At 54.1% G+C, this 17,742-nt stretch overlaps 6 protein-coding genes across 6 annotated transcripts; 1 reads left to right on the forward strand and 5 right to left on the reverse strand.

The window, feature by feature from the left end:
* Nucleotides 1–93: 93 nt before the first annotated feature.
* Nucleotides 94–2,286, reverse strand: E0L32_003409 (uncharacterized protein; the record flags this gene model as incomplete). The annotated part of the gene is made up of 10 exons (XM_031137706.1): nucleotides 94–356; nucleotides 414–568; nucleotides 625–702; nucleotides 763–878; nucleotides 940–1,324; nucleotides 1,386–1,671; nucleotides 1,732–1,849; nucleotides 1,922–2,019; nucleotides 2,081–2,184; nucleotides 2,246–2,286. The coding sequence occupies 10 exons, from the start codon at nucleotides 2,284–2,286 to the stop codon at nucleotides 94–96; spliced, it is 1,644 nt and encodes a 547-aa protein (XP_030998558.1).
* A 1,090-nt stretch (nucleotides 2,287–3,376) lies between these two features.
* On the forward strand, nucleotides 3,377–4,527 carry E0L32_003410 (uncharacterized protein; the record flags this gene model as incomplete). Its single annotated transcript, XM_031137708.1, has 5 exons — nucleotides 3,377–3,771; nucleotides 3,831–3,963; nucleotides 4,015–4,034; nucleotides 4,099–4,263; nucleotides 4,329–4,527. 5 exons carry the CDS (start codon nucleotides 3,377–3,379, stop codon nucleotides 4,525–4,527), a joined length of 912 nt encoding a protein of 303 aa, XP_030998559.1.
* Nucleotides 4,528–4,830: 303 nt separating this feature from the next.
* Nucleotides 4,831–5,333, reverse strand: E0L32_003411 (uncharacterized protein; the record flags this gene model as incomplete). Its single annotated transcript, XM_031137709.1, has 2 exons — nucleotides 4,831–5,233; nucleotides 5,317–5,333. 2 exons carry the CDS (start codon nucleotides 5,331–5,333, stop codon nucleotides 4,831–4,833), a joined length of 420 nt encoding a protein of 139 aa, XP_030998560.1.
* A 1,609-nt stretch (nucleotides 5,334–6,942) lies between these two features.
* E0L32_003412 (uncharacterized protein) lies at nucleotides 6,943–8,429 on the reverse strand (the record flags this gene model as incomplete). Its single annotated transcript, XM_031137710.1, has 2 exons — nucleotides 6,943–7,923; nucleotides 7,989–8,429. The coding sequence occupies 2 exons, from the start codon at nucleotides 8,427–8,429 to the stop codon at nucleotides 6,943–6,945; spliced, it is 1,422 nt and encodes a 473-aa protein (XP_030998561.1).
* Nucleotides 8,430–13,308: 4,879 nt separating this feature from the next.
* E0L32_003413 (uncharacterized protein) lies at nucleotides 13,309–14,374 on the reverse strand (the record flags this gene model as incomplete). The annotated part of the gene is made up of 2 exons (XM_031137711.1): nucleotides 13,309–13,897; nucleotides 13,974–14,374. The coding sequence occupies 2 exons, from the start codon at nucleotides 14,372–14,374 to the stop codon at nucleotides 13,309–13,311; spliced, it is 990 nt and encodes a 329-aa protein (XP_030998562.1).
* Nucleotides 14,375–15,338: 964 nt separating this feature from the next.
* Nucleotides 15,339–17,379, reverse strand: E0L32_003414 (uncharacterized protein; the record flags this gene model as incomplete). Its single annotated transcript, XM_031137712.1, has 3 exons — nucleotides 15,339–16,222; nucleotides 16,286–17,224; nucleotides 17,301–17,379. 3 exons carry the CDS (start codon nucleotides 17,377–17,379, stop codon nucleotides 15,339–15,341), a joined length of 1,902 nt encoding a protein of 633 aa, XP_030998563.1.
* Between the last annotated feature and the right edge of the window lie 363 nt (nucleotides 17,380–17,742).

Below are 17,742 nucleotides of genomic sequence, written 5' to 3' on the forward strand. Positions count from 1 at the left end.
GAAGCCACCTCAAAATGTACCTTTCAAACACCGTGCGCCTGTCTCCTAGCTGGCTGTGTCGTGTCTTAGCCAACTAAGCCGGATGGCCAGAGATTAAACCTTGTCACTGACCTCCATAGGCGGTTGCTTCTCTCCGGCCTGTGAGTCATTCTCCGTCGTCTCCGTGGCGCCGTGGATCACACCGTCTTCCACGAACGGTGCCTCGAGGCCTAGGCCAGAGACAGGGAAGAAGTAACTCAGGGCCCAGAACGAGACGAAGGACATGGCCACACCCACGAGGAATGTGAGGTTGTAGAGTCGAACCCAGCCAGTCCAGCTAGGACCTTCGTAGGCATTGACGGTACCGACAAGTCCAGCTGTGGTCTGTTGTTAGCAGTATTCCTATCGAGTGAGTTAAACCAAGCCTGACTTACGTAGAAGTGGCCACATGCCGATTGTGAAGGCGGCAAAGGCCCTCCAGTTGAAGCCTTGTCTGAACCAGTAGATGGAGCTGCTGTCACCGATGTACAGCTCGTTGACCTTGAGCTTAGCCTTGCGAACGATATGGTAGTCTGCCAACATCACTCCACTAGAGCTTTTCATCAGCAATCGTGTTCAGGTAAAGTGATCCAAGGGAGTGCTTACGTCGCAGGAGCCATAAAGACACCGAAGCCACTAAGCACAGACAAGAACTTGGTTGCCGTGCTCAAGAGTTGCCAGGGCCTGCGGAAGTAATTAGCGATCTTTATCTACTGCTAAGCAGTTTTGCATGTTTCAACCTACTGTGTAGCAATACCAATAGCAGCCATGATATATCCACCGCGCCGGATGTTGATGTACTTTGGGCAGATACCAGCCATGTCCATACCGCAGGACACTGAGTTGAGGACAACAGAGATCTATGAGACGGGGTAGTTAGTCATGCATGCGTCATTATTCAAGCAAGATGTTGAGGCTTACAGAGAACTGAGAGGATACACATCCCAGGCTGGCAAAAAACACACCGGCTCTCGCACGCGAGCTCGAACTGTAGTGCTCTTGGATGGCGGCAAGCAGATAGATAGGGTTCCAAATAACGTCACCACCCAGGACGTCGCGGGCGGCGCTGGTCACAATGATGCCGATGATAGCCGTAATGGCGATTGTGATTGGAGCCGCAACGAGCTGCGATAGTGTCGGGGCGAATCTGCGAGAGGCATACCTAGTCCAGTCGGACTGTCCGAGAGTACCGGCGCCCCAAGCGCCGAGGATGGCCGTGATGCCAAACATAAAGCTCCAACCGACGTTGGGAGTCGAGCCAGGCTCTGTGAACATCTTACCAGCCCCGCCAGCTTGAGAAACACTCCTGTTCACACGTTAGCTATTAGTGGCTTGCTAAGCATGCACTGTCATCTTGGACTCCTCACCAGGCGAGACAGCCAATGCAAGTACCGGCGAAGAAGAAGAAGCAGATGACGAAGGGGATCTGCAACTTTTCAGGCCGGATGAGAACGCCCGGGACGAAAAGACACATCCAGATGACAAGACCAATAAAGTCGTTGGTCATCAGGTGTGAGCTTTCGGAGAAGTAGTTGGGCATGTGCGCGAGGCCCGGGATGATGGCGCCGAACATGACGCGAGTGGCCTGACCACCCCAGAATGCCTGCATACCGAACCACATGCAGGAGACAAAGATGCGAAGGATGACAGGGACTGTTTGGGGACAAAATTAGCTCGAGTCAATGCATGCGTAGAGCCGGTGATGGAACACACAATAGGATCCTCGCATGCCCCAAGAAAAGCGACTGGCAACAGTGAAGCCAATATGGTGAACCTCGCCCATCCAACCGCAAGCAACGGCTAGAAGGCCAGTCAGGAAACCGCCCAGAATCTAGATGGTAATCTGTCAGTTGTCGTGTTCGCCCATGTGGGCATCCGATGCATGGCTCAATTCTAGACCTACCACAACACCAATAGCCTGTTGAGGGCTGAGCCCGAAGGCAAGTAAGGTACTACCGGTGGACCATGCTGAGATACAAGATCCGGACACCGTCCAGTAACCTATCGAAGGGTTATTAGCCAATCCAAGCTTGTCCGACCGATCAAATCGAGAACTGCGTACCGAAGTACGACCAGACTCCAAATGTTCGACGCTCTGGCGGAATGGGAATCAGGTCACGGTTGCACCAGGTCGTGTTCTCGTAATAGGCATCCTCGTCTTTAGGACTGTTCTCCAACTGTTAGCATACGTGGAGTCCGGCGGATCCATACGGAACAGTTGACTCACCACTCAAGCTTCTTCTTCCAATGGGCCCAATTGACACCCATGATCTCTACTATTTCTGCAAACACGCAGCGTCCCGAGTCAACGAGAAGGGGTTGGAAGCAATGATGGATTCAAGAGCTCAGCATAGACAATCAGCGACGAAGGAGGACTGGCCGCTCTGCATGTCTTATGTGAATCCCGTGTACTCTTGAGGAGGTTAATTGTTCGAGACATGAGTTGCCTCCCCTCAGACTCGGGCGTGGAAAGTACCGTAATCTGGGGAAGGCCTTATCCAAGGAACCGGGCACACTAGCCGCCGCCCCCGGGCGCTACCAAGAGGTGCCATACCCCATTTGGAGTGAGATGTTCATGCAATGGGCGGTTAACCGATCACTCGAAGGCTCTTGACCGATCGACTCCGCAGATAACTGGTGGGGATAAACAGCTAACTTCTCTGTCAAGGTGGATCACGAAACTCCACAGATAAACCACCCTTGAACACAGTTGACTCGCCTTCGACTTTTAGCCGATCTTGCTTCGCTTGTGATACCCTGTCGTGCTTTCGGTTCAGCAAAAGGAGAGTTCGCCGACTCCGCCCTGACGCAAACGGCCAAGGATCGGCCTACTAGCCTGCGGCCCAGCACTGTGGTGTTAGCCCGTTTGAAAGCGAGGAGTCCAACGACAATGTTTCAGATATTATACGTAGTGCATTGTACCAGATCAAGCGATGAAGCGCCTCACAAAACAACTGCACAAGGCAAAGCAGATAGTTGGCCGATCTCATTGGCACCAGTGAATATGACAGTCTTGCCCCAACCCTCTCACGGAGGTGCCAGCTCTGGGCCCTAGAAGGACTGCATCTTGCATTTGGAGATCGGGATCTCGGCCCCCATTGCAGGTGACAAGATCACAGACACGCTGAGACGCGTGCGTGTACATCTAGTTGACCGATTGGGGAATATTTTGCCCGAAATCAAACAAACTTGTCCCCGTCTGTGGGGTAGCTGAGTATGTGATAAGTAGCATCTCGAACCAAGGCTTAGATGCTGTGACTTGTCCCAAGAGTCTTATCTTCCCTTTTGTGTAATACCACCAATGTCCAGCCTGCTAGGACGTCTTCCCACCCGCAGATATCTATCAACCTTATCGACAATGACCCAAAACACCAAACTCACTTTCAAGCTGAACAGCGGTGCTTCCATACCAGCCGTTGGCCTGGGCACATGGCAGGGCAAGCCCAACGAGGTCAAGGATGCAGTCAAGTACGCACTGCAGCATGGTTACAGGCACATTGATACCGCGCTCAACTACGGCACCGAAAAGGAGGTTGGTCAAGGTATTCGAGAGTCGGGCGTGCCTCGCGACCAGATTTGGGTGACGACGAAGCTCGACAACACGTGGCACCGCCGTGTCATGGAGGGCTTCGAGAAGTCCTTGAGCGACTTGGATATCGACTATCTAGACTTGTATCTCGTCCATTTCCCCTGCTCAACCGACCCCAACGATGCCAGCAAGCACTTGCCAGATTGGGACTATATCAAGACTTGGTGAGTAGGAACAGCCGTTCTCCCCGTTAGAAAGTTGGAGAGTTAATATCGGTACATAGGCAAGAGATGCAGAAACTCCTCGACACTGGCAAGGTCAAGAATATCGGCGTATCCAACTTCCAGATCAGCCATCTCGAGAAGCTTCTGAACGACCCATCATGCAAGGTTGTGCCAGCGGTCAATCAGATTGAGGTGATTTTCATTGATAGTTGTTGCATCAGTCAATTGTTAACATGAAAATAGCTGCATCCTGCCAACCCATCGTGAGTATTGATCTCCTGCAACGCAGCTCTCCACGGATCCGCACCTACTAACTAGAAGATATAGACCCAAGCTGCTCGACTTCTGCAAATCTAAGGGCATCCACTGCACCGCTTACTCATGTCTCGGTGGCACTATCGGCTCAGCGATCAACAATTCAGGCCCACTAATGGAGGAGGCTACACTCATCAAAATTGCCAAGGCGCACAAAAAGTCTCCTCAACAAGTTGCGTATGTTGTATCTATGGAATCTTCCCAGAGCAGCAAAACAAGACTAACGAAATTGCTCTCACCAGGCTAATGTGGGGGCTACAACGCGGCACGAGCATCATTCCCAAGAGCGTAACGCCAAAGCGAATCGACTCGAACTTCGATCTGGATGGTTGGAGTTTAACGGAGGCAGAAATGAAGGAGATAGATGCCATAAAACTGCGCTTCAAAGTGGTCCAAGATGGCTGGATGCCGATCAAGGTGTTCCTTGGTGACGACGAGTAGGGTGATGTTACGGTAGTACCATATAGCATAGAAACTTAGAATTTAGCATAGAACTGGAAGAGAGAACTGTCTTTCTAATCTAGTAGTCTTGACATTGAGAATGTCGTGAGTATTGAGATTTCCAGTGTCTCAAAATAATCGCCTGTGTAGCAAAAGGCAGTATAGTGTCCAGACCACATTGAGTGCTCAAAGAATCTTCGCAGGGCATTGGATCTCTTAGGACTCCTCCGCAGCCACAAGTCAGATCGCTCGAGTCTCTTGCACTCTCTCGATCACGGCCGTGTCGGCGGCCATGACCTAAATTTATGGTCCCAGTTCACCCTTGCCTATGACCTCTCCCTTCTCATTATCAGGGTCCTCGGGAAAGTCAGCCTGCTTCTGGCGCTCCAGGGCCTCTTCCTTCTTCTCAATGGACCGCTGGCTGTTGCGCGCGAATTGGAGATGCATGGCCGTGATCTGTGAAACCCTGGCCGTCGCGTAGTTCATAGCGTCGAGAACCTCGGTCAGTTGGATGACGGTGAGGAGGCGTACGCCAGAGAGGTGACGGTCGATGACATTATAAAGAACCTTGGTTGCGGCGTCCTCGAGCAGAGCGACCTCTCCGACGAACATGGACGCCGGGATGGCTTGCTTGAGCTGGTCAAGAGTTTCTTTCTGTGTCTCGATACCACGGACAATGTCCATGATGAGCTCGATTTCGGTGAGTCTATAGGCGAAAGCAAGAGTGGTTAGAGCTGTGCAAGTGCAAGAAGTCGAAGTCGGATGTTGTATGGGTATAGGGCAACTTACTGCTGCTCTACAGGCATGCTGGCAACGTGATGATGTCCGTGGTGGATGAGATTTGTCTTGCGAACCTCGTTCTCGGAAGGTAGTTGATCGTGATGGAGCAGAGGTGCACTTGGCGAGCTGATTCTCAGATGAAAATGAGTCCTGGACTATCGTCTGCAGGAGGCGGAAATTGGGCTTGTGCGGGCTGAGGAAATGCGTTGGGGAGATTGATGACAAGGTGGACGGGGAGAAGCAAACCTGGTTGAGGCGTTGGAGGTAAACTGAAAAGGAGGCTGCGAGTCTGAAATATGTAGCTGATAGGACATCCGAGACGAGGATAGACTTGACTCAAGTCGAGTGAATAAGTAGAGTGACCCGAAACACTGCTCGATAGACCTAGCGACAATGGAACAAGCAGCTGAGTGAATATCTGACCTCTCAATGATATTGAATATACTACCTCTATCTGCTATGTTCTCCAGTCATTCACATTCATCAAACGTCAATAACTCCCCAATCAGAAAGTTACCGACGACTCATTCTGAGGTAGTATTGGTCAAGACCTCAAGTGAAAATCGAAGCGGTCGCAATGACACGCCGTCTTTCGTGACAGAGGACCACGAGCTTAGCAAGAAGAGTTCATCGTATCTCTTCGAGGAGGGTGCACTTCTTTAGACGTATATAGTCGAATTTTGCTGCCTGGGTAGACTCGATATCCCGTCATCTCTACGTGCTCACAACGAGAGAGTTAAGGCGAAAGAAGCAAGCAATTACCTTTTCCCCCCTCACACCTCACCAAAACCGCCTCATCATGGTGTGAAGAAGCGGACACGGCCTTTTTCATGCATCTCGAATGTACCGGTGACAAAAGTCCTAAAAACAGACATAATCGGCCTTTTCAAGAGACCGGCACGACGCCGGTAGGCGGCGCGTGCGTGGAGCTGATCCTGGTAATCCTGCTGCCTGTCAGCACCTAGAGAAAGCCGACTCCACACACGGTGACGCGTGGCTGGTCAGTATGAATTGAAAAGGTGACAAACAAACGGTCAAAAAGCGGCAGGCAGTCTTGTTTCCAATGAGACTGTCTAGGCTGGTGACTTTGTTCTTTCTTGTGCAATACGACGAGGTGAACTCGGATTATGTACGACCTGGAGATGCTCATTCGCCGAAGCGTATACGGAGATCCGCGGCAACAGCAACCGGGTCCGAACCCATGTCAGCCTGGGTTGTGTGGGCCGCAAATCGTGGCGCCTTGCTTGAAACAGGTTAATGCGGCGTCAGTCAGCACAACGTCCGTCGTTTACTTATGGCCGAGGAACGAGGAGCAAGCCCTGAAATGAAGATAGAATATCTTGGAGTTCTACTATTAAATACATGCATATCTGCTCAACTGATTTCCTCTGGAAGTGAGAGAGCAAGTAGAACAAGAATGGTAAGCCTGGTTTCGTTCGCTCCTTGGGTATATTGAAAGAATTCCCTGTTTCCTTCAATCTTGCGGTTCTTTGACCTTTCCTTGGTTCTTCCTTTCAGTACGAGAGCATTGTTCTCTGCAAAGGGTTCTGTTTATTGTTATCGCTCTCTTTGAAGCACCATTCATATCAGGTCACTTCGCTTCTTTACCCCGCGCATAACTCCAAAGCTATGATCTCAGACGTAATCCCTGTTATTCTCACGGTCGATATAGACTGCCGTTTCGGGATCCGTCCAGTGGACGGGCTTGTGGATCCGCACTACCCAGAGGAAGTAGTCTTCCAGCACGAGCAGGTTCAGCAGCACGCCGTTCAGATTCCAGGCGATACCGCAGACGATCGCACCAGCAACGGCATCGAGCACGAAGTGGTTCGCTGTCGCCACGATGGCCGTCAGGATCAGGGCAGGATATGACATGCCGCCAACAGCGAGAGCAAAGCGGCGCCAAGCGGCGGAGCCGGGACGCAGAGGCAAGGTGGCAATGGTCAGGCCGATGAGGAGGGAATAGCCGAAGTGCAGAGAGGGCATAGCAGCTATCAAAGTTGAGTCAGTGTCAAGGTGCACAGCGCCCGATATGAAGGAGAGGAGGGCAGTCAACTCACCATACTGGTTACAGAACCGGTTCGTGGTCCACACGCTGCTCTCACCGGCACCGCTGTGCACAGTGTCTACGAAGCCGTAGCTCTTGGCCTCTTCGGCATTCTCGCCTTGGTACTCGGGATCACTCAGCAGACGAGGTGGCATACATGGCCAAAACGTGAAGATGACGAAAGCAATGAGATTGCACAAGGCCATCGTCCGCCTGCGGGCCTCGTACAACGCCGGACCAGCTGCCGACTCCCATTTCGCACCAATGCTGCCTTCTAAATCGCCGGCGTCATTCACCTTGGCGGCGAGGGCTTTGCGTCGACGAGTTGTGGTCAAGTAATAGAGGACGACGAGGAACAGGATACTGCCGGGGATGTGGATGTATGAATACGTCCGGTTGATCCAGCGGAGGGCAGTGGGGTGTCCGAGAAACCACTGCTGGACGGGGAGTTCGATAAAAATATTCAGTCTCTGCTCGACATGGATGAGCTGAAGCGCATGTTTGCGAGCGACATCGACGGTGCTCTCGACGAGGGTGAGAGCGGTGAAAGCGCGACCGAGCTGGTAAACCTGCATGATCGAACACGCGTTAACTCTGGCACCCAGATGCCCCGGACCGTTGATGGCTTGCTTACCCAGTACAGCAACGCCCAGTACCACGCCTCCACCAGAAAGGGGAACCTCCTCAGAAGTCTACTCAGCATTCGGTCCCTAAACACCCGCGTGTTGGGTGTTGACATGAGCCGCCTGAAACCGAGGAACCTGAGCATGCGCAACCGGCGGTTGGGCTCGCCATCGGCCCCAGATAGCAGCGCCGACCCTGAGCTGCTCCACGCGCCCATGGACATGAGCAGATCCCCGGAAGGAGTCGACGCGCCCGAGTCCGAGGGGCTCTGGCTATCTGAGCGCTTGTGCGATGCATCGATATTATGGCTCGGACTGGGACTGCGCCAGCGACCGAGCAGGCTGGTGTCGCCGGTCTTGACGCTCTCTTGGAATGAATTGCGGTTGAACCAGGTGCCGCCGAACAGCAAGGTGACAACCACCAGCGGTTCTGCGACGGCGCCGATGCCCATTCTGGTCAGATATCCACAAGAGGAGGGCACGGTTCGTCCAAGCTTTCAGATTTGCTTTTGGGGGTGTTGGTAGCGACTACCGTGGGTGACGGTGTGCGATATTGGCGACGTTGGATTAAGCTCAAAGTGGCATATAAATGAGCTGCTAGGCAGGCACAGATGACGGGTGGCAAGTCGACCTGCTTCGTCACTTCCCTATCGAAATCGTTCTCACTACTACTTCGAGGGAGGAGGTGGAATTCAGTCAATCGGAGGGAGCGTGTCTCAATCTCAGCGATTCAGCAAAGACAGCAAAGAACAAAACCCAGAAGGAGGCCGCTGCTTGGGAGAGAAGCTTATTGTTCCTGGCCAGATTCGCCACCAGCTAGGAACAAGACGGCTTGCGAAGTACATTTAACAAAGGCAGAATCACGAGATGGGAGGCCCGGAAACAGTTCGGACGTTGTCTGCTGAAAGGCGACTAGATATGGAGAGGCAGGACTACCTGCGGAGCAAACGGACCTGGCCACCCAGAGATGCGGATCGATCGGAAATAGGGAATCAGCAAGCAAAGGCGAATCCATGTTCTCTGGGCAGCTTCATCTTGAGCACCCGGGGCACAAGGCCCTCCCATCAGCATGCATCCGTCAATGCGAGGACTGGCAGCGACGCACTTGGCCGACACAAAATGAGTGGGTAAGGGTGGTGATGCCAAGCCCTTAAGGAGTCGTACGGGAACGCAGAAAGATGGGCATGGTGTGAAATATGAATTACTGGTAATGTACTCTTCGCCAGCCTGCCCACCACCCCGACCGACGTGGACCATCCCAACTGGAGCCGGTGGTGGGGACGGACAGTCGGCGACGGGCTCTTCTGGACCAGCGACCCCGACTAAACGAAGGATGGCACATGCGGCCGATTACTCGAGAGGCACCAAGATGAAATACAGCGCAGAAGATGACCAGCCCGACACCGAGAGCACGTACGGAGCTCTGAGAGAGTACTACAAGCCAGGCATGCTCAGACCAATGCATCAAGGGCGACGCGGGCCCCCGTCAGGCCAAGCAGCGGCGGACGGGTAGGTCGGCTGCCATATTGCTTGGACGTTGCAAGGCCAAGGAAGCCGAGGAGGTTGGCCCGAACGGCCCCTGCCCTACCGTACTTAGCAGCAGCACTACCGACAAAAGGATGACGACGCACCATATGTCTAGAAAAGGATAACGGCAGCTTTGCCAAACGGCAAAATGATTGCGGCACAGAGTAGGGGCCAGCAAGGCCAAGAAACGACAGGGACGAACATGCACAAATCCATGGACGGGTCTCGAGCGTACCCGACATGTACCGTTATGCACCCCCGTTTCCCAAGCCAAGCCCTCTGATGAATGGCCGATGAGGCTGGCCTCTGCAATTGGCACGCGAGCGCGCACCAACGACAAGATCAGTTGCACCGGAGCACGAGACCAAGTGTCTGATGTCTAAGGTTGGGCGGGAGTGGACGACGGGTGGCTTGCGGTGGGGACAGCCATCAAAAACAGGCCTTTCATCCATGGATGACCGCCCCAGCTGCATATGCGACAAGTCGACCATTTGCCCAGTCGGGCATCTGGGCACGCATACAAGTACAAGTAGTTATATCCTGTGAATCTTGGCAGGCCGGTCAAAGCTTGAGGTTCCCACTCCCGGAAATGTCGGCAGCAAGCACGCGACCCTTTCTTTCTGTCTGAACGCCAACCCGCAAAAAGAGGCCCAATCATGTAGGGCGCCTCAAATGCCCTGTTCAGGGCATATCTTGGAGGTCAACACCCCGGCATTGCTGTCTCAGTCGGGCACTCGCTGATCTGTCCAGCAGCGTTTCTGTCGGCTGTGAATCAGTCTCTACTTGTCCAGACAGTACCGGAAAGATCTTTTTCGAGCGTGGCAGATCGAAGGCAAATGGAGCATCACCCACCATCCTCCCAGCTGGAGGCGTGTGGAACGACCGCTTCGGCACATGTGGCGGCCGGCAAGCCACTGGAGCTAGCCGGCCGTAGCGTGCGGCCGCCACAGAACCCCCCAAAAAGGTTATCGATTCAACCTTGAATCAGATCAGAAAGCTGCAGGGCACCCACCCGTCAGCGGCCGGGATATGCCACAGTCCGTCTGTTGAATCCCCTTGAATTTGTCTTGCGAGTGTCTCGAACGGAGCACCAAGACAGATTTCACCTACGGAAATGCAAATTGGGCGGATCCCAAATCAAATCTTTCCAGCATGTCCGTTCTGCTTCTGCTCCCGTGGTCTCGCATCTCATTGACCTCTTTCTGGAGTCCGGTCATGTGTTTGTATCATGCATGTGATATCAATCTCTTGAGCTAAGTACCTACCCAATGGCATGCATGCCAGTAATGACATGGCAGTGACGTAGGACTCGGTCCAAGAAACGATCATATGTCATGAAGAGCTGTCTCAAAACATTGACAGCAGCCCATATTTTAGAGCCACTTGAAGTCCGCGGATTGTGGGCCCGTCACCTCTGGTCTCAGGCAAAGGTATTCCTGGATCTGATTGTTGTTAGACTCGTTAGCGCGCGCCGTCATCAGACAAGTGGGAATAAAAGAGCGCCGAGGCATCCGGCGGCGAACGGAGCTTTGCAAGACACCGTGCTCCGCTCCCTGCAACTGCGCTGCCGAGGCATGGCATGGAAAGCTTATAAGGATCTTCCGCTGGCGACGGACCCGGATTAAATATGATTGAACGGAGAGCGCGGATAGCAAGCTGGATCAAGTTTGACAGCTCCACACGTTGACAGAACACACAGAATTCGGTTCACCAACAGCGACATGCCATCGCGGACAAAGGCTTCCGGCGTAAGGCACTTTTTCCGTCTAGTCTGGACCATCCAGCAAATCTGCTGGATATTTGACAATAAGGACTGGCAACACGACGGCTTTACACTCGATATCGTATACGCTCTAGGTAGATTACATCTTAATGCTGAATTTCCCTCATGCCTCTGAATTCCGATTGATCCACGTCTGAATTTCATTCGAGCTCATCATGGAGCGATACTGTTACTATAGAGGTTAGGACGATCGCTCTCCAGAGAGGTTGATAAGAGTTGTTGAGGTCGCGAGAGAGAATGTCTTTGTCGCGCCAACATTCAAGTCACACATCACATCTACTCCCAGCCTTCGTTTCACAAGGGGACAAGATATCTAGGGAGTCAAAACGGATGAAGGACAGTGCGCCATGCTTTCCTTGCGATCCCTTGTGGACGTTTCCGGGAATTTCATCATCATACGGAACTCGGTAGCTGGTACTGGTGTTCTCGTTGGCTGTTGAAGTCTTGGTTGTCAACTAAGCTTTATTCGGGTCTTGAGCGGGTAGGATATAATTTGGAGATTGTTCAAGAGCCGCCATGATGCTTTGGTTGTGGGAGGTCGGTTGGCTGAGTTGGGCAGCTAGAGGGTAGGCGATGTTCATTCGGCAGCTGCTCGAGCACGAGGTCGAAATATCCCAATATAAACCTCTCGATTCGCTCTAAATACCCAACGATCACCAATGATATTGTATCGACGCTGGGTCCAGGATTCAATCCTGCCTCATTGGTAATACAGTCAACACAGCAGCATAGACAGGTATATGCCGTAACTCTGTCGACACCACGGTGCTTTCATTGGCTAAGAGTCGCGAGCAACGGACACTTATTCTGTTGTTCCACGAGTTCGAAATAGCTTTGCCAAAAGACTACTTCAATCCGTTGATAATTCAGAGACCCTAGAGCTTCGCCTCCACTTCCTTAAGGAACGGGAGGTGTAGGCAGACAACCCACGATAATGAAGATATTGTATTACATATGTGGTGTGGAATGTCGACATTCGATCACAAGCAAGTTGAACAAACTAGCTGTATGCAGACATAGTGGTATCGAAATTGGCATGAGATCTGCCTAGCTGAGGCATCCGCCGGCATGCGCTCTGCTCTTGACTCATTTCCACGGCCTGCTTGAGGTTCGACTGTATGTGACGAAAGTATCTCAGCCTCACTCAAAACGTGCATATTGCATTCATCGCCTCTTCTTCATATATGGGCAGTTAAGCTCCCTATTTCGGCAAAATGGCTCCAAGACCTCCTATATTGATGCTTTAGTACTCGTTCTAGGCATGTTCAATCGTGCCGCATATTTTGCTTATCGAGGCAGGATTCGAATTCCGGCTCGCTCTTACCGCCGTCGGTATAGCTAAAGGCGAGCGCTTCTCAGATGAGTTCAAGGCCCTCTACCCAAAAAGCCGAATCCCAATCCTAAAGCTAAGCGAAGACACCATCACCGAGGCTCCAGCGAACGTGACGGAACGTTCATGCCTCGCACCTGATGGAAAATTCCTCGACAAGACGACTTGGAGTTATGTCCGCGTGTACGAGTGGCTCAACTACCTCGGAGGAGTGGTGCATAATCAGGCATTTGGCGAGCTCGACAGGCCGGAAAGGGTTGATGAATACCAGGATCTCCGCACTGCCGTCCGATTCAAGGTGCTCAAGACTCTTAAACAGAACTTCGGGTGATAGAGAATAGATTTGCCTTCGCTTGGACACCCTTCGCAGTGGGACAATCTTTCACCGCTGCAGACGCTTACTTGTTTGTATTCTATGGCTGGGCGGGAGCATTCATTATGGACATTGACAAGATGTACCCTGATTTGCCGGTTTGGATAGGAGAATGCTGGAGAGGGGCTCAGTTCTGTAAAGCCGGAGAGGAGTCATGCTACTTCTGTCTTAGATCTAGCAAGTCCCAAGCACCCTCAACATCCGAAGACATATCATTCTGCCATCGCACATATATTAAAGTGGAACTTTAGTAGTGAAATAAACTGGAAACATATTGCAAAGGGTATCATATGTAAGAAAATCCGACAGGCTGATCACTCAAACAGACCCCCTTTTACCAAACAGCTTCCCCAGGAACGGCTGCTTCTTGTCCTTCTTCACATCCTTCTTCTTGTCTTCCTTTTTGCGAGCCTCTTCCATGAATGCCCTCAGCTTCTTGTACTGAAAACGCATTCCTCGCACCTGCCACAGCAGACCGAGAAGCGACGCCACGATGACAGCCTCATCCTCCATGCTCAGGCCTTCCCGAAGCAGCAGGACGCCTTCGCTGTGATTGAGGGCCAAGGAGGCACCGAGGCCTATGTGGTGGTATATCGCGTACACGGCGTCATTCGCGTCGTCGACCGCCGAAAGAGACGGGGCCAGACGAGTGTCGACGAGGGTGTATCGCAGATTGCCGTGCTCTCTCGGGTGAATCTGCCACTGCAGAGCTGGCCGACGGACCACATTATCTGATATTGGGATCAGTGGCTCGGCCGCCGGCGCCGATATAGTGAAGTATGGTGCGCGATGGACCATCCCAGCGGCGATAGTGTCAGGCAATGGAAAACTGCTATCGATGGTCCACTTGACCCCGGTGGTTTCCCTCTCGACAGTAAATGGATCCTCCGGCTCAGACGGCAGTGCCCTTTTTGCTTGCATTAGTACACACACGTATTTTCGAATGTTTGCAAAGCTGGCTGCTGATCTGTCATGCTACTCACAGGTTCACTCTAACGCTCTCGACTCCGATGTGCCTGCGCTCCACCGCCGCCCTGCCCAGGGTTAACCCGGGCTCAAAGTCGACGAGGTACCGGACCTCGCCGATGCCGGTGCCGTCCCCGGAGGGCTTCTGCATGGACGCCAGGTTGATCTTGTACCTGCTTCCACCGACCGGCTCGCCGCGGATGGCACGCGCGTACTCGGCGCCCACATCGTATAGCGGTAGGTGCAGGGCGGGCGGGTGGCTCGGGATATACAAGACGACGCCGCGGGAGAGCTGCGCGGGCGTGTCGGAGAGCTTGCGGCCGAGCTTGGAGTCGATATCGGGCAGCGAGGTGGCGCGCCGGTCGCGTCCTTCAAAGTGACTGGCCCACGCGCCGCCGTGGCCGATCGACGCCGCCATGGTCGGTTTCTTTTGTCCCAGAATACGTGATGAAGAGCGGGATGAGCTTGCAAGACGCCGCTTTATGCTGTTGCCATTGACAGCCGGGCGGCCGTCCCTTTATAGAGTTGAGGAGGGAGGTTGCAGACCCGCCAAGTTCAATGTGCGGTGATAAGATGCCAAGAGCTTCCGGGCTTTCCTAGGTGCCTGACTCGTCGGGCGATTGACGCGGGCGGCGGCGGCGGCACAGCGGGACCACTCTAGGTTGCAGGCGGAGATTCCTTTTCGGGCAATGGTTTGGCATATGCGTCAGAGATCAGGATGAGCAATGCCTTTTCCCGCACGATACATCGAGACACCTGGCTGACAAACGCTGGATGATGAAAGGGAAAGAGAGAAAGAAAGGGGGATTTTCGTGGCGTCGCGTGACACCCTGAAAATGAATGGGCATTGACGCTTCGAATCGGATGGCTAGGGGCGGGGGTTTCGGAATGGTCACAGCGGTAATCGCCGACGTGGCGCACACACGCTCTCTCTCATACCACGCTTTCTCCAGCCTTGATTGATGATGTTCGCCAGTGGTGATGAGACGATTTAGACCGCATCTGGGGTCGCCATCGGTTCACCGCCTCCTAGTACCAGTACCAGTACCAGTCAACGGAAATGAACGGGCGGCAACGGCGGCGCATCCGGCCGGGCGCACCGAACGACAACCCACACCGGGGGGTGATTGACTGGCGGAGCAGATGCGATCGCGTCCTCCCACCGAGATTCCTTTGTTTTGACAGTTGTACGTGTTTTATTGAACAACAATCCAATCTGTTTGGAGACTACCTAAAGAGAAGAAACCGATACAAACTCCATTAAATGCCATGCAAGTGCTTCATTCGTGTCCGACGAGCAAGCTGCCCTCTTGGATCACGATCATTTCATTTCATCCACTGTTTCATCTTTCCTCCCCCATCCGCACCCCACCACCGCCTGCTTAGATGCGGCCGCGCTCCAGGAACTTGTTGGGGATGTCGACGTGCTTGGAGCGGATGTACTCGCACAGGTTCTTGCCGAGCGAGTCGAAGCTCGAGGTCGAGTTGAAGCCGCGGTCGAGGTGGTCCTTGAGCAGGAAGTGCACGGCGCGGATGTTGGGGAACTCGCAGCGGTCGATCTGCTTGCCCTTGTCGTCCTTGCCGAGCAGCTCGCGCAGCTTCTGCGTGCTGAGCAGCGTGCGCAGCCAGTCCCACTCGTCGTCGTGGCGCACAAAGAGGCCCAGGTTGGCGTTGGAGCTCTTGTCCCCGGAGCGGCCCATGACGACGTAGCCCAGGGGCGCGCGCGTCGTGGGGCCGTACTGCGACAGGTCGACGGGGCTGCTGGTGTCGTAGCTGGGCTGCTCGCGCTCGTACGTCTTGCGCACGGGAGGCGTGGGGATGTCGACCACGCGGCCGTCGGGCAGGTGGGCCGTCTCCTTGACGTGCTCCTGCGGCAGCAGCGAGACCCAGTACTCGAAGAAGGGGCGGCCGATGGCGGTGCGCATGTCCGGGGCCATGGTGCTTCCCGGGTAGCCCTGCAGCAGGTTCTCGATGCAGAAGCGGGCAAAGGAGCCGCGGTCCGAGTCGACAAAGTTGTTGCCCGACAGGATCTCCGGGTCGCGGGACTGCGCAAAGATGCGCATGTCCACCGTGGCCTCCTCCTGGGACTGGGGGTCCGAGGGGACGGCGCCGGCGACCTGGAAGCGCAGGCACGAGAAGCGCGTCAGGTGCTCGCCCATGAGCGCCTTGGTCTGGCGCTCGACCATGGCCGCCTTCTCCTCGATGTCGAGACCGGTCAGGTAGAAGTGGAACTCGGCTTGCCAGCCGCCCTTGGCAGTGATACCGACTATTTCAAAGCGTTAGCAATCTCTTTTGTTCTATATCTGTTCGCTGCGATGAATCGACGTACCTTTGGTCGTAGCAGGCGCGGGCAGACCCTTAGCACCAGAGATGGAGACTTGGTTGGGGCCAATCTCCTTGATGACCATGTCCTCAATCGAGGCAGTGACATCAGAGTTGTAGTACAGGGGACCCTGGATCTCGTACAGAAGCTGGCTGGCAACGGTGGCCGTGTTGACCAGGCCGTGACGGCCCTTCTCCATGGTGATGACACCCTCACCCTTGTGGTCGATGGAGGCGATGGGGTAGCCCATGTCGGTGTCGTTAGGGACAAGGTCCTTGAAGCCGGAGTAGTAACCACCGGTGGCATAGTTGGAGCACTCGATGACGTGTCCGATCATCAGGGCGCCGGCCAGGGGGTTGAGGTCGTCACGGCTCCAGCCGTGCCACCACATGGCGGCGCCGACGGTGACGGACGCGTCAGCGACACGGCCGCACAGAACAATGTCGGCGCCGTTCTCGAAGCAGGTAGCGATACCCGTGCCACCGAGGTAGCACTGGGCGCAGATGGGGTCGTAGCCCCAGTCCTGGATGGCCTTGTTGGCGGGCAGGTTCAGGAAGGGCTCGCCCTTCTTGTAGAGGTCGAGAACGACGTCGGTGACATCGTCGCCGTCAACGACACCGACCTTGAGGTCGACGCCGTGCTTCTTGATGAGCTCCCTGACGGCATCAGCCAGGCCGTGCACGTCGGAAGCGCCGGCGTTGACGGCAATCTTGGTGCCCTTCTTGGCGAGCCAGGGGATGGCAGGGTCGAGCTCGTCGAGGAAGTAAGGCTCGTATCCCTTGGCAACGACGGTAGAGCCGGAGGACATGGCCTTGTTGGCCAGGCGGTCCCGCTTGTCGGAGCCGCGCAGAGTCATGTTGCACTCGGACATCCAGTCGCCGGTAATGACATCGACATCCTCGTTCTTGGCCACATCGTGGATAGCACGCTTGCGGTCGTAGACACCTGTGGGGATATGCACATTAGCCTTTATTTTCTGTGTGATAACATTACTGCATGCAATTTCAAGAGTACTACTCACCACCGGAGCACCCGGCGACACGGATGGGTCGCTTGTGGCCACCAAGCACGCTGGTAACCGTCTCGCCAATGGAACCCATGATGGAGATGTGTGTGTGATGTATGGTGTGGGAGATGAAGAAAGGATGGCTCGAGACGAAACACAAGACCTTTCCAGAGAGGAGGAAGAGGATGGGATGAGACGAGGACAGAAGATCTGGATCACAAACTCAAAGGATGGGAAAAGAAAAAGGAGGATATTTAAACATGATATACAAGTGTCCTCGTCAGCGTCGGAGATGGACTTCCATCTGTCTAAGCCCAACGCAGACTTGGGACCCTCTACTGACCTACTGACAGCCCACCATCCCGTATCGCCAGTCCAATAGCCATTGGTCCAGACTGCTGCCCAGCACGACGGCATTGCGCGACGGGTCAGCGTAGCCCTCACACACCACCGCAGG

Source organism: Thyridium curvatum, assembly GCF_004353045.1.
Source record: "Thyridium curvatum strain D216 chromosome Unknown NODE_15_length_556224_cov_80.126021, whole genome shotgun sequence".
Lineage (NCBI taxonomy): Eukaryota > Fungi > Ascomycota > Sordariomycetes > Thyridiales > Thyridiaceae > Thyridium > Thyridium curvatum.